General features: G+C 43.0%; 2 protein-coding genes across 2 annotated transcripts; both read left to right on the top strand.

Annotated features, from left to right (window-relative positions):
* The first annotated feature begins 39 nt into the window (after positions 1–39).
* Positions 40–1,511, top strand: LOC108093596 (60S acidic ribosomal protein P0). The gene is made up of 3 exons (XM_017193722.1): positions 40–173; positions 284–377; positions 442–1,511. The coding sequence occupies exons 2-3, from the start codon at positions 324–326 to the stop codon at positions 1,339–1,341; spliced, it is 954 nt and encodes a 317-aa protein (XP_017049211.1). The 5' UTR covers positions 40–173; positions 284–323; the 3' UTR covers positions 1,342–1,511.
* A 4,496-nt stretch (positions 1,512–6,007) lies between these two features.
* LOC108093567 lies at positions 6,008–6,214 on the top strand. The gene has a single exon (XM_017193662.2). The coding sequence runs from the start codon at positions 6,023–6,025 to the stop codon at positions 6,134–6,136; it is 114 nt and encodes a 37-aa protein (XP_017049151.1). The 5' UTR covers positions 6,008–6,022; the 3' UTR covers positions 6,137–6,214.
* The last annotated feature ends 6,216 nt before the right edge of the window (positions 6,215–12,430 follow it).

The raw sequence follows: 12,430 nt of genomic DNA, 5'->3' as shown, positions 1-12,430 counted from the left end.
CTAGGCGCGGAGCGAGTATTTACTTACTAGGAGGGTGCACTCGCTGTCATATCGATGTCGGATTCTAGAGGTGGAAAAATACCGATAGTCGCTGTTAATATCGATGGTTCTCTTCCGCCGCCAACTTACCTCCTTTCCGTTCTGTGAGCGAAAACCGAAAAGTCTGTGCTTTGGTAAGTGCTGCTAAAAATCCGAATAGCCCTTGCATCTGAAGTGCTTTTGTGACGAAACCCTCCCTGTTGTGCCTCACTCGAAACCGCTAATCAAAATGGTCTCCTTGCAGTTCTTAAATTCACCCGACGAGTCCCTAATACACAATCAAAATGGTTAGGGAGAACAAGGCAGCATGGAAGGCTCAGTACTTCATCAAGGTTGTGGTAAGTAGAGTACCCGCCACGCCCGCCTAGGATGCCCCCACTAACCCGGTAATCCGCTTTGCAGGAGCTCTTCGACGAGTTCCCCAAGTGCTTCATCGTGGGCGCCGACAACGTGGGCTCCAAGCAGATGCAGAACATCCGTACCAGCCTGCGTGGCTTGGCCGTCGTGCTGATGGGCAAGAACACCATGATGCGCAAGGCCATCCGCGGTCATCTGGAGAACAACCCGCAGCTGGAGAAGCTGCTGCCCCACATCAAGGGAAACGTGGGCTTCGTGTTCACCAAGGGCGACCTCGCCGAGGTGCGCGACAAGCTGCTGGAGTCCAAGGTGCGCGCCCCCGCCCGTCCCGGCGCCATTGCCCCGTTGCACGTCATCATCCCGGCTCAGAACACCGGCCTGGGACCCGAGAAGACCAGCTTCTTCCAGGCCCTGTCCATTCCGACCAAGATCTCCAAGGGAACAATTGAAATCATCAACGACGTGCCGATCCTGAAGCCCGGCGATAAGGTCGGCGCCTCCGAGGCTACGCTGCTCAACATGTTGAACATCTCGCCCTTCTCGTACGGCCTGATCGTCAACCAGGTGTACGACTCCGGCTCCATCTTCTCGCCCGAGATCCTCGACATTAAGCCCGAGGACCTGCGCGCCAAGTTCCAGCAGGGAGTGGCCAACCTGGCTGCCGTCTGTTTGTCCGTGGGCTACCCGACCATCGCCTCGGCCCCGCACAGCATTGCCAACGGATTCAAGAACCTGCTGGCCATCGCCGCTACTACCGAGGTGGAGTTCAAGGAGGCCACGACCATCAAGGAGTACATCAAGGACCCCAGCAAGTTCGCTGCCGCCGCCTCGGCTTCGGCTGCCCCCGCCGCCGGCGGAGCTGCCGACAAGAAGGAGGAGGCCAAGAAGGTCGAGTCCGAGTCCGAGGAGGAGGACGATGACATGGGCTTCGGCCTGTTCGACTAAGCGGCTGGATGTACGATGCCCAGTAGTGGCGCCCACGGGCCCTCGCTTCTGCTTTCGACGTTTACCGCCTAAGACCCTAGATTATGTTTTCTGTGTGCAAATCATTGCCGCGGTTTGACGGACCCAATGGCAAGTTGCATTAAACATGTTGTAAACTGCTCGAAAGCAAACCGATTGTCTTTTGATTTGGTATATTAGGAGGAGATGTAAACCAAGGCCCCTAAAACAGAAAGGCTTGATCCATTTCATTCTTTAAATGGCCAGCAGACAGCAGGTGCCGCCTGCAGCTGCGCCCGCCCCTCCGGATATTTACAAAGTAATTACTTGTGATAAAATGAATTTCACAAGATGAGAAAAGTTTAAAGTTTCTGCTGCCGTCGACGTCGTCGGCGACTTTTGCGATTTCTTTTGCTTTTCGCCAAAGACGACGGCTACGGCAACGCTCATAAAAATTCAATTTGTCTTGACAAAATACGCAAGAAATTAAGAATGTGCCAAGTGGCGGCAAAAGAAACTTTCTTTCTCTTTTCCCCCACATCCCACTTGCCTGTTCTTTCGTGCTCGTCTGGAGAGCGAAAATGAGTTACGCGACTGGGGCGTGAAAGTGCCACGCCCTCGCGGCAATGTGTCGCCCACGAAAAGCGGAGGGCGAGTGGGCCGGAATACGGAATTGGAATTGGAAGCAGGCGGAGCAGGAGCCGCGGGCCAAGTTAAACACTGCATAAATAGCAGGGGCCAAAATGTACGGCTGACGAAAATAAATCCTCCGCAGGCCTCCTTGGACTTCAGAGATGGGATCGTGAGCAAAGCGACAGAACTTGGCGCTCACATCTGTATTGTATCTGAAATCATTTCCAAGTGCTTTTACTACTTTATACCAACACAAAGGGGAATTCATTCCCACATTTTCCTCAGCTATTTTAAAAGCTTCTAAGCAGAAAACATATCTTAGAAAAGTAATCTTAAGTTTTTGTGCATATTTTTTATATATTCTAAAAATATTTTTATGTTGGTATTTTGTACCTGTTTCCTTAGACTTATATTTGCAGTTTATTTAAACAAAGCTTACTTTAAGTCAGGGAGTTAACTGTAAACTAAAATTGATTTGATTATCACTGGTTTGTACGACCTAACTCGCAACTTATCCCCTTGATACATATTTGACATTTTTTTCGACGACTTTTTCCGTGTCACGCTTTCATCACCGTTTTGGGTATGTGTGGATCCCGAATGGCTTTCAGATAAATTAATAAAGACATTGCATAATTTGAGGCGCCGCTGGCGGCAAATATACACAGGAATTAGCATAAACTGTGGGGCGACCCATCATCCGCATTCCTAGTCCGACCTATAACCAGTCCATGAGCCATTCACCACCACCCACAACCCACAACCCACCGCTTGCCACTCAATCAGCAGCAAGCGACATTTGAAATCAAAATGCGATTGGCAAAATGATTTGCTTCAATTTTTGTGATGCGCATAACAAATGAAGTTTGGACATTCGGACAATTGATTGGGACAGCAGCCATGTGTTCGGGAGTGGGGAAGTGGAAGCGGGGATCGCAAGGGGGTGGTCGAGACCCATATAGACAATGTACGATATACCACACATCACATCACACACTCCATCGCAATGTTTGCCATGCACAACAATATGTGGAGCAGTCGACAGACCCGGAATCAGATTCAGATCCGAGTTCAGGACTCCAGCAGTCCAAGTGGCAAGCCCCCTCCGACCGGGAGTCCCCCGAATCTGGACTCGATTTTGGCTATCCCATGCGCTCAGATAGATTTGTATGCATATTTTTGCTTCGGCATTTCGTTTGTGTGCTAAACATGTGAATGCCATCGATATAACGATGCTGCTCCTGTTATCCACGCTCCCCTGCATTCCCGCTCTGTCGTCCTGTGTGCCCAGCTGTGATTTGTTTGGCCAAAAGATTCGGAGCAAAACGGTTTAATTCTCTCGGAATGGCTTAAACGATTCCTGCCGGCGAGTTCTTCGAGCGAACTGTGAACTGGAATCGGAATTTCGAAACAAACTCAACTACAACTTTTAAAACTTTTTTGCTTATTCAGTAAACATAAATGTAGTTTAATACAAAAGTTTAAAAAACAATATTGGAACAGACATTTCCGAAACTTTAAACCATTCCTTATGAGTATCATCAGTCGACTTTACCTATCAGTAACATAAAATAGAATTTAATGATTTTGAAATGGTATCATTTCAACAAATATATGTACATATATTTAGGATTCCAAAATAAAGTGACGCGTTAGGTAACGGTAGTAACGGAGCATTATTGTTAGTTATTATTATGTATATTGATTTTTTCTAAAGGTAATGGTTGGGCAGGGGCGGACGCAGAAAAAAAAATTCTGGGGGTCCGATCAAAATGTTTTTTTTATTTTATATGGTTGAAATACCTTGTGCTGTAAGGTGTTTTGAAAAAGTCTGAGATTTTGGGAGCGGTGGTCCGGACCCTCTGAAACACCCGCCTGCGTCCGCTCCTGTGGTTGGGAAATATATTTAAATTTTATTTGAACTTTTGTACATTATTAACTATACTTTTAACAATGTTGTGAACATTTCTCATGCAGTTAGTAAATACTTCCTTCATAACCTCTAGGGAACAAGTTTGTATTTTTCCCATAATTCGGCATACCTAACTTAAAAATTTATTTTAAAAAGAAGAAAATAAGCTAGCTTCGGCAAGCCGAAGCTTATATACCCTTGCAGTCATTAAATATGTCGAGCAAAATACATATTAGTTTTCCATATTGTTCATATGAGAGCTATGTGATATAGTAGTCCGATTTTGACGAAACTTAATTTGAAACTCAAGACTCATAAGAAAACGCTATACTCCAAAAATCATGATTGTCTGATGAAAAACAACGATGTTATCATTTTATTTCCGTTATTTCTATATAGACTTTCCTATCTTTCCTATGACAGCTATATGATATAGTGCTCCGATTTTGTTGAAATTTTTTCCTCGATTTAAGTGTATTTAAATTTGATGTTCCAAAAATCATGCTCGGGAAATTAAAAACAACGACGTTATAATTTTTTTTTTCATTATTTTTATATCTATTTTTCGATCTTTCCTATGGCAGCTTTATGATAGAGTTGTCCGATTTTAATAAAATTAAATCCGAAATTCAATAGTAGTTAGAAAACGTCATCTAAAAGAAATCCAGTCGATCTGATCAAAAACAACAGCGAAAAAATTTTTTATTCCATTCTCTCGTATTGGAGCTATCCGATATAGTCGGCCGATCCGGCCCGTTCCAAATTATATTCTGCGTGCAATAACTACACAACTTTTGGGAAAGTTTCAGCAAGATAGCTTCAAAACTGAGAGACTAGTTTACATAGAATCAGACAGGAGGACAGACAGACAGACGGACAGACAGACGTACAGACGTATTTTGATTCAGATCGTGATGATCAAGAATATATATACTTTATGGGGTCTGAGGTGTCTCCTTCTGTGCGTTGCAAACGTCTGACTGAAATTATAATACCCTTTTGCTCTGCAAGGGTATAATTAACGGCAATAAAAACTAGTTAAATTATAATCGAATCTTACGCCAACATAATTTAAGAACATTGAAGATATCGGCTTAAAATTAAAAGGTGTCGTACTCTTGAAATGCTGAACTCTTAGATAAAAAATCAATTTTATAGGAGTGAAAACACTTAGGGGATAAGTGTTTAAAAAATGATTTATTTAATTTTTAAATAAGTTTCAACTTTAATATTAACGAGAAAATGTATAAAAAATTGTTTTCGTCATATATTTATTATATCATATGGATTACCAGCTTACCCTTTCTTTAAAAACTACATAAAAACGATTGAAAAATTGTATCGAATGCTGTGAAAATTTGCGGCGGAGAGTAACCCCCCGAATCGGAGTAACTTTGGTTAGCATCAGCCGGCTGGATCCGAGATGATAACTGAAACAGAAATCTATTTTCCAACTGACTGACAACGTGCAGTGCAAATCCATTTTCCGAGATGTGCCAAGGGTTGCGAGGGGAGGCGAGCGAAGTGAAGGGGGAAGCCGAAAAACGAAGTAATCGAAATCTGAAAGCATTCGCTGGATTGTTTAGAGCGGGTTGCAGGGCGGCACCTGGCCACGCCCCCCTAAACAACATGCTCAATTTAGTCTCGTCACATCAAAATGTTTGCTCTTCGCGCTGTTTGGCGAGGCTGTTATTGTTGTTGTTGTGGCCGGGTGAATAATTCAGGAGGGGGATTTGGGTGAGGGGAGGGGGGAGGGGGAGGGGGAGGCGGAGTGGGGCGCTTTGTGGGCGCTTACCGCGTATAATTTATCTATGCATATGTTTTGAGTTGCCAGCAGCAGCAGCAGTAGCAGCAGCAGAAGTTCTCGCTGAGGTAGCCCGAAATTGGAGCCCTGCCCCACATAAATCACAGTCAAGAGCATTCGCAGGTCCACCCACAAGCCCCCCACTTGAGCCCCTCCCACACACCCCTTTCATGTCGGCGGCTAACTTTTGGCCTATTTGAAATCGGAGGAAATCGGCGACTGTGTGGAAATTATTGAATTAGTTTCACTCCCCGATTCTCTCCGCACGATCTTAGCCCGATCCATAGCGAGGCTATATAAGTTCAACGTTTATGTAGAATTGTTACTCTACCACGATGAAAGCCCTACAAATCGCTTTGGTCCTGCTCATCTCTTCGGCCTTCGCAATGGGGCAAAATAACAACACCAATGAAAACACAATCGTCATCGGACAACCTGGAAAATCGTAATTCATATTTACTCTTACGATTTCACAGCAATGTTTAACTAATCGTATGAGGTGAAAATAAAGAATGTATTACTATTAATGTTTTTTTGTTGGGTTATTGTGAATGTCAATTTAATCAGCATTAAGTGATTTATTTTAAGAAACCATTCGCTAGTTACAACGACATGTATTTATTGTTTTCTTATGAGTTATTTTCCTTTTTTATGGTTTAGTAAACCATTGGAAAAAGATAGCCTTAGCACTTCTTAAGCTGCATAGAAAATCTCTCTAAGAAAGCTGCTCCAGTTGGGTATTCATCTTAGGTCTCCTTAAAATCGGGGCGCTTTAGTACGACACAAAGACTCCTTGGGACTGTGATAACGGTTGTGTTAACGGTAACAATAAACGGCCAAAACCCGTTACGACGAGCGATGATTGCACGGCAAACGAGCAATTAAAATGTCGTGTGCCGGGGGAGTTGCCCCCGAAAACCCTCCTCCGCTCCCAGAAAGGGAAGCACTCCAGCCCTTTTGCCACGTACGCGGCATAACCTTCGGCCTCCTTCCCGGCACAGCTGTCACTGAACGAGAGTGTGTGTGCGTGGATGTGGGTGTGGGTGTGGGTGTGGGTGTGCGGGTATCCCTCGAATTCAGGATCCTTCGGCTTCTCTTGTTCCTTGGAGGCATTTTTACGGCCCTTCGTTTTAACGCAGGCAGCGGGAATTTCCACGTTGGGTATTTGAAATATGCACGTAATATTGCAAAATTTTAAGCGTATATCTTTGCATAATTAACTGAGAAAATACTTAGCACGTGGACGAAGGGGCGAAGGAGAGGCCGCAGTACCCCCTCTCCCTTTGCCTGCCTTGCAGGCATTTTTACCGCAGCTTCCAAATCTCTTGCAGAGGAGCGAATGAAACTTTTGCAATGATACTTCGGTCCGCACACCACCCATCCAACCAATGGAACTCGGCTGCCGCCACCCAGGTTGTGTGGAATTTTTAATCTGCCATAGAACCCGCCACCGAGCTGGGGCTCTGTTCAGACCTCACACTGTGAAAAAAGAAAGAGATGTTTAGGTGTCCCATCTGTTTCAAACTATAACACACACGTTCTTAGGCTTCAAAAAATAATTAGAGCCTGAAGGAACTGGGCGATGGGTTAGCACACAACGAATTATATATTTCTCAGACCTAAGGACAAATCCTTTGTTTTTAAAACTCCGAGTCCCCCACTAATTACTGTTAACATAAGGCAACATCACAATAACATATATACCTCAAATGATATTTTCGATAATATTTCCAAAGTGCTGAGCATAAGCTTTGTTTCATCAAAGAAACGGAAACGGAGTTTTCTAATGGGTAAAGTTTTTCAGCCAACCCATGTTACCAACTGCTCTCAAATTTTTTTCGGTGTCCTGCTCCTGGCGTTTCCCGGGTCGTGTATCTTTCTTTACTGCGGAGCTTTGCATCTTTACGCTTTGCTTAAATATTTTAATTTTTATTGGTCGGAGTTTGCCAACTGTCTTTGGCCGGCGTTGACTGTACGGCGGGCTTTCCAGCTTTGATAAAGCTGTTAAAAGTGTGTTTATTTTCGGGTGCTTAGAACTGCTGCCGCCTCGCAGATAAACCCGTATATTAATGTGTTCCTCTGTCGATTTCCCCGCCGTTTGATGATCCAGCTGGTGACCGAGGACCGAGGACAGAGGACAGAGGACCCAAGGACCGCACACACAGACCGCAGCGAAAGCCGAACTGCACTCTAATAGCCATAATCATAGGCCATAATGACTGCTCCGGCTCGGCCGAGAACTCGATCTCTCGCAGGCGAAACTTTGTGAATGACATCGAGCCGGGGGTAGCGGGGCAGTGGGGCAGCGGGACAGCGGAGGGGAGTGTGCGTCATTTACATAAAAGTAAAGTTCACCCACTCGGATGGCTGGGAATGCAACCTGGCAAAAGTTTTTGCCGAATTTAAATTATAAATAAGCTCAGGGCGGGTCGAAGGGGATCCGGAGCACTTGCCATCCAAAACAAAACCTCATATGCATCGAAACGTAATGGCAAAAAGGATTTTAAGTGAAGTTGAAGTTGACTACACGACCGCACTGGGGGCGGTTGGGGCGTTCGAGGAGTGCAGGGGCTCCACTCGCTTCCCCCGAGACCACTTACACCACTGCAGTTTCGTGGAAAGTTTGTCGGCACGGGGAGAGTTAGGAGGGGTGGGAGGGGTCCAAAAATAAGCTCAAAGTGAGAACTGAGCGCGGCGCATTCTGCCCCAGCAGACAAAGACCCCACTGTATGTGTATCTTTCATGTGTGTGGTGTATCTTTCGGGTTGTGGCAACCACCAGACAACCACAAGCAACAAGGCACACGGGCTGCGGAAAACGCAGGCTTAAATGTCATGTAAAAGGTTTCCACTTACACAAATTAATGTGTACGATTTCATTTCAACGCAGCTTCGCAGACCCCGATTTGCATTAGTCTCAGCCATTGGCTCCACCTGATCGGCGGAGCTATAAAGGGCTCCATTTCAGTGGCTCTGTCACTCTTTGAGCGCTCGCCAGAATGAAGTTCCTACAGATCGCCCTTACGGTCCTCGCTGTGGCAGTGGCCATGTCCAGTGCCCAGGAAACCCCACCGCCAGATCTAACAGCACCAGCTGCGGGAGGTGGCAAGGACAACACGAATACCAACACAAACAATATTAATATTGGTGGAAAATAAATGCTTTCGTGGCTTTCGTGACCCTTGCACAGGGTATTCTGAATTTAGTCAGAAGCTTGCATCGCACTAAAAGAGACTACTTAATTTCCATTTTTAGTCTTGATCACCATCTTAATCGATCTAGATCTTCTGCCCGTCGGCTGTTTCGATTTAAACTAGCCTCTCAGTTTTAAAGCTATTCCAATGAAACTTTACCAAAAGTTGTGCAGTTGTTGCAACGTGTATATAAGCCAAAGCGCCTAGATCTGCCGAGTATATCGTATAGCTTCCAAAAGAGAGATCGAAAAAATTCTTGTATCATATCGGCATGATTTTTCCAGATTGCGGTTTCTTCTTTTCTCTAAGAATTAAATTGTATACTACAATCGGATCACATATAAACATCGTCCAATAAGTCCCGGGTCCAACTATGAAAACAACATTTTATCGGCAAATGTCTTTATGTCTTTATGATTCATCAACATAATCTCCAATCATTTCAACGCTTCTCCAATTTTGCAATGCCATGTTTGTAGAACGTAGATTTGTCTTTTTGAAATCCGCAAAGAGTCGGTAGTCGCTGGGGGCCAGATCCGTAGAGTACAGAGGATGGGGAAGCAGTTGGAAGACAAATTCGTTGATTTACTTGTGACCCGGTACTCGGTGTTCCATTATCACTTTAATCACTATGGCTTTCTTGGCTACGTTTCTATTACGTAAAATATTGGCATATCTCATCTAAAAGTTGGTACTTCTGACCCTTGATAATATATATGACATTATTAGTGCCACGCGACTTTTTGAATTTAAATCGATATAACATTAATCGAACAAAAATTAAGTCGTTTTCAAGTTTCTTAACTACTAGTCAATAAAGAAACAAATTTCATAAAAAACTGAGTATCATAGTTGCCAGAGGAAAGATAAAAAAAAAGTATAAAATAAATGAAACAAAATTAAGACATCATTGTTTTTAATTATACATTTAAATGCCATAGGACAAGCGGAGTAATGGTAGAAAATTAAAAAAAAAACGTCACAGTTTTGATGTTGTTAGGTGTTCATGCTTTTTGCTTGACATTTAGCCGTTCGCTACGGTAATGAATATTAAAAACTTATTTCTTAAGATCGGACTATTATATCACACATGTTAATGATGCAGTGCATTGCTGACCTTTTAAGGATTGAACTAACAATTAGGAAACCACAGAATAAAATCTTGTTACTATAGATTTCTTATGACTGTAAGGGTTTATAAACTCCGGCTTATCGGAATATAATATATATAACGAATATAAGCAAGAAAGGAAGCTAGCTTTGGCCGTCCGAAGCTTATATACGAACAAAATACATAAAGGCTAAACAACATCGAAGCTATGACGATTTTTCTATTAATTTTTCTTATGATATGGCAGCTATATGATTTAATTTAAAACTCAAAAGACATTAGAAAACTCAGTATTCCAAAAATTAAAAAAAAACAATGATGAAATAATTTTATTTCCGTTATTTATATAGGTACATATATATTTTTCGATCTTTCCCATGGCAGCTATATGATAGAGATATCTGACTTTGATAAAATTTAATCCAAATTTCAATAGTAGTTAGAAAACGCCATCTGGAAGAAATTAAGTCGATCTGATCAAAAACAACGACGTGAGAATTTTTATTTAATTCTCTCGTATGGGAGCTATCCGATATAGTCGGCCGATCAGGCCCGTTCCGACTTATATACTGCGTGCAATAACTACACACCTTTTGGGAAAATTTCAGCAAGATAGCTTTGAAACGGAGAGACAAGTTTACATAGAAACCGACAGGAGAACAGACGGACAGACGTACAGATGTATTTGAATTCAAATCGTGATGCTGATCAAGAATATACATATATACAATACTTTATGGGGTCTGAGGTGTCTCCTTCCCCGCGTCGCAAACTTCTGACTGAAATTATAATACCCTTTGCTCTGCAAGGGTAAAAAAATAGAAGTAACCCGCCTACTATATAATGCCTTGCTTTTAGTTCGAAAATAATTGATGGTAAGAGAGTTTGTTAGTACCTAAAAACATGATTAAAACCTTAGATATGCTGTCGAACGTATAATTTTACCAAAATTGGCTGATACTCTTTAACATAAGTCTCTAACATTAGCTCTCTCTCTTTTATATTTGATACTGGAACCAAAATGTTTGTTCAGTCGTGATGTAGGCAAATCGGGGTAGGGTTGATCAGTTCCCCAGTAATTCGATTGATTCCACTTGGCGGTCAATTAAGTAAAGTAACGAAACATCTGTTTCCGGAATTACCAATAAAGAGCAGCCGAGGCACGGTTTTCATAAAGGGTAACTCTTCTGCCCACTCAACTCTACTTCGCTTTCCGGTCCCAGAGGTCTAATTCCTCTAACGCAATCTATCCATTAAAGCGCATACAAACTCTCTACAGATATTCATCACTTAAGACAGCAGTAACCCCCTTCCCCTCGCCCCCTTCCATGTGCTCTTAACCCTTTCGAGGCTGTGGCATTTTTGGGCCAAATGAAGCATCCACTTCGGCGCTGGGGCGACGAGGGGTCTCATGTGTGATACGGTTGAGAGACTTTTAGCTTCATTGCTTGATTTGTTTAAATGTCTTTACTGTGTTTGGTTTATGGTTTCGGTGGCGGGACAGAGGGTCGGAGGGTTCGGGAGGACTGGCTTTGAGCAGAGGGTTGGGACCAAAAAATCTTGTTTTTGCGAAGGAAAACTTTGTCGTCCATTGCATTTGCTGATGGATCATAGATACAAAAAGTTATTTGCACAAGCTGAAGTCCCCACCCTTCTCCACTTTCTGTTGGCTTTGTAAATGTCAACATATGCATATAATAATAAAAACAAATATGGCCAAACTCTCTGACAGCTTGGCTCAGCACATTTTCCGCTCCCCCTGCCAACGCAACTGAGAGTGTGCTGATAGGCGGATTCAGATACATTTGTATCTGGCGCATGCATAATACATAAATAGCTCACATTAATTAATTGCCTTGCCAAGTAATAACATGATTAACATCCAAACGAGATTTGCCATCCCAGCCATTTCAGTCACTTTTCGGCCCGACTGCAACCAATTAACCCTTGGCCATGTTATCCGTCAGGCCAAGAACTTTTCGGTTATGTTTGCTCGGAAAGTAGCTGAAAGTTATTTGAACATCTAATGAGCACGGATATGTCTTAATGAATTTGCCGTGTTGGCGGCTAACAGGGTGTTTTTGAAAGAAAATAAAGTCCTTTTCGTGATTTGTATTTTGAAGAGAGTTGGATCAAAAAACTTTAAGTTCCAAACTGGTATTCTGAAAATTAATATCTTATTAACTCACATTGTTTTCTCTCGAAAAAATCGATACCATGCTTCTTCGATTCACGACAACGCAAATGGATGGTAAGTAAGTATAAGTATAGGAAGGTTTTGAGTAAAGAATTTGTAATTTCCTTGGTAAACCCGATACCATCTAGCAATAATCCCGATTATCCAGCTCCCATCTTCGAGTTCCGTTCGTTTGTTTACACTTCAACGAAATCTGTGTGGGTTTCATTTCAGCATCTTAGCTGTTTGGGCACAAACAAATT

This window comes from Drosophila ficusphila, unplaced genomic scaffold (genome assembly GCF_018152265.1).
Source record: "Drosophila ficusphila isolate 14025-0441.05 unplaced genomic scaffold, ASM1815226v1 contig_106, whole genome shotgun sequence".
Lineage (NCBI taxonomy): Eukaryota > Metazoa > Arthropoda > Insecta > Diptera > Drosophilidae > Drosophila > Drosophila ficusphila.
Note: the sequence above shows the minus strand (reverse complement) of the source record. Positions and strands in the feature narration are given on the sequence as shown.

Excerpts from the sequence above, each read along its gene's own strand:
- LOC108093596 (XM_017193722.1), top strand. The coding sequence starts at position 324 with ATGGTTAGGGAGAACAAGGCAGCATGGAAGGCTCAGTACTTCATCAAG. Across the intron at positions 378-441 it reads AGTACTTCATCAAGGTTGTG|GAGCTCTTCGACGAGTTCCC; the intron begins GTAAGTAGAGTA and ends TCCGCTTTGCAG.
- LOC108093567 (XM_017193662.2), top strand. The coding sequence starts at position 6,023 with ATGAAAGCCCTACAAATCGCTTTGGTCCTGCTCATCTCTTCGGCCTTC.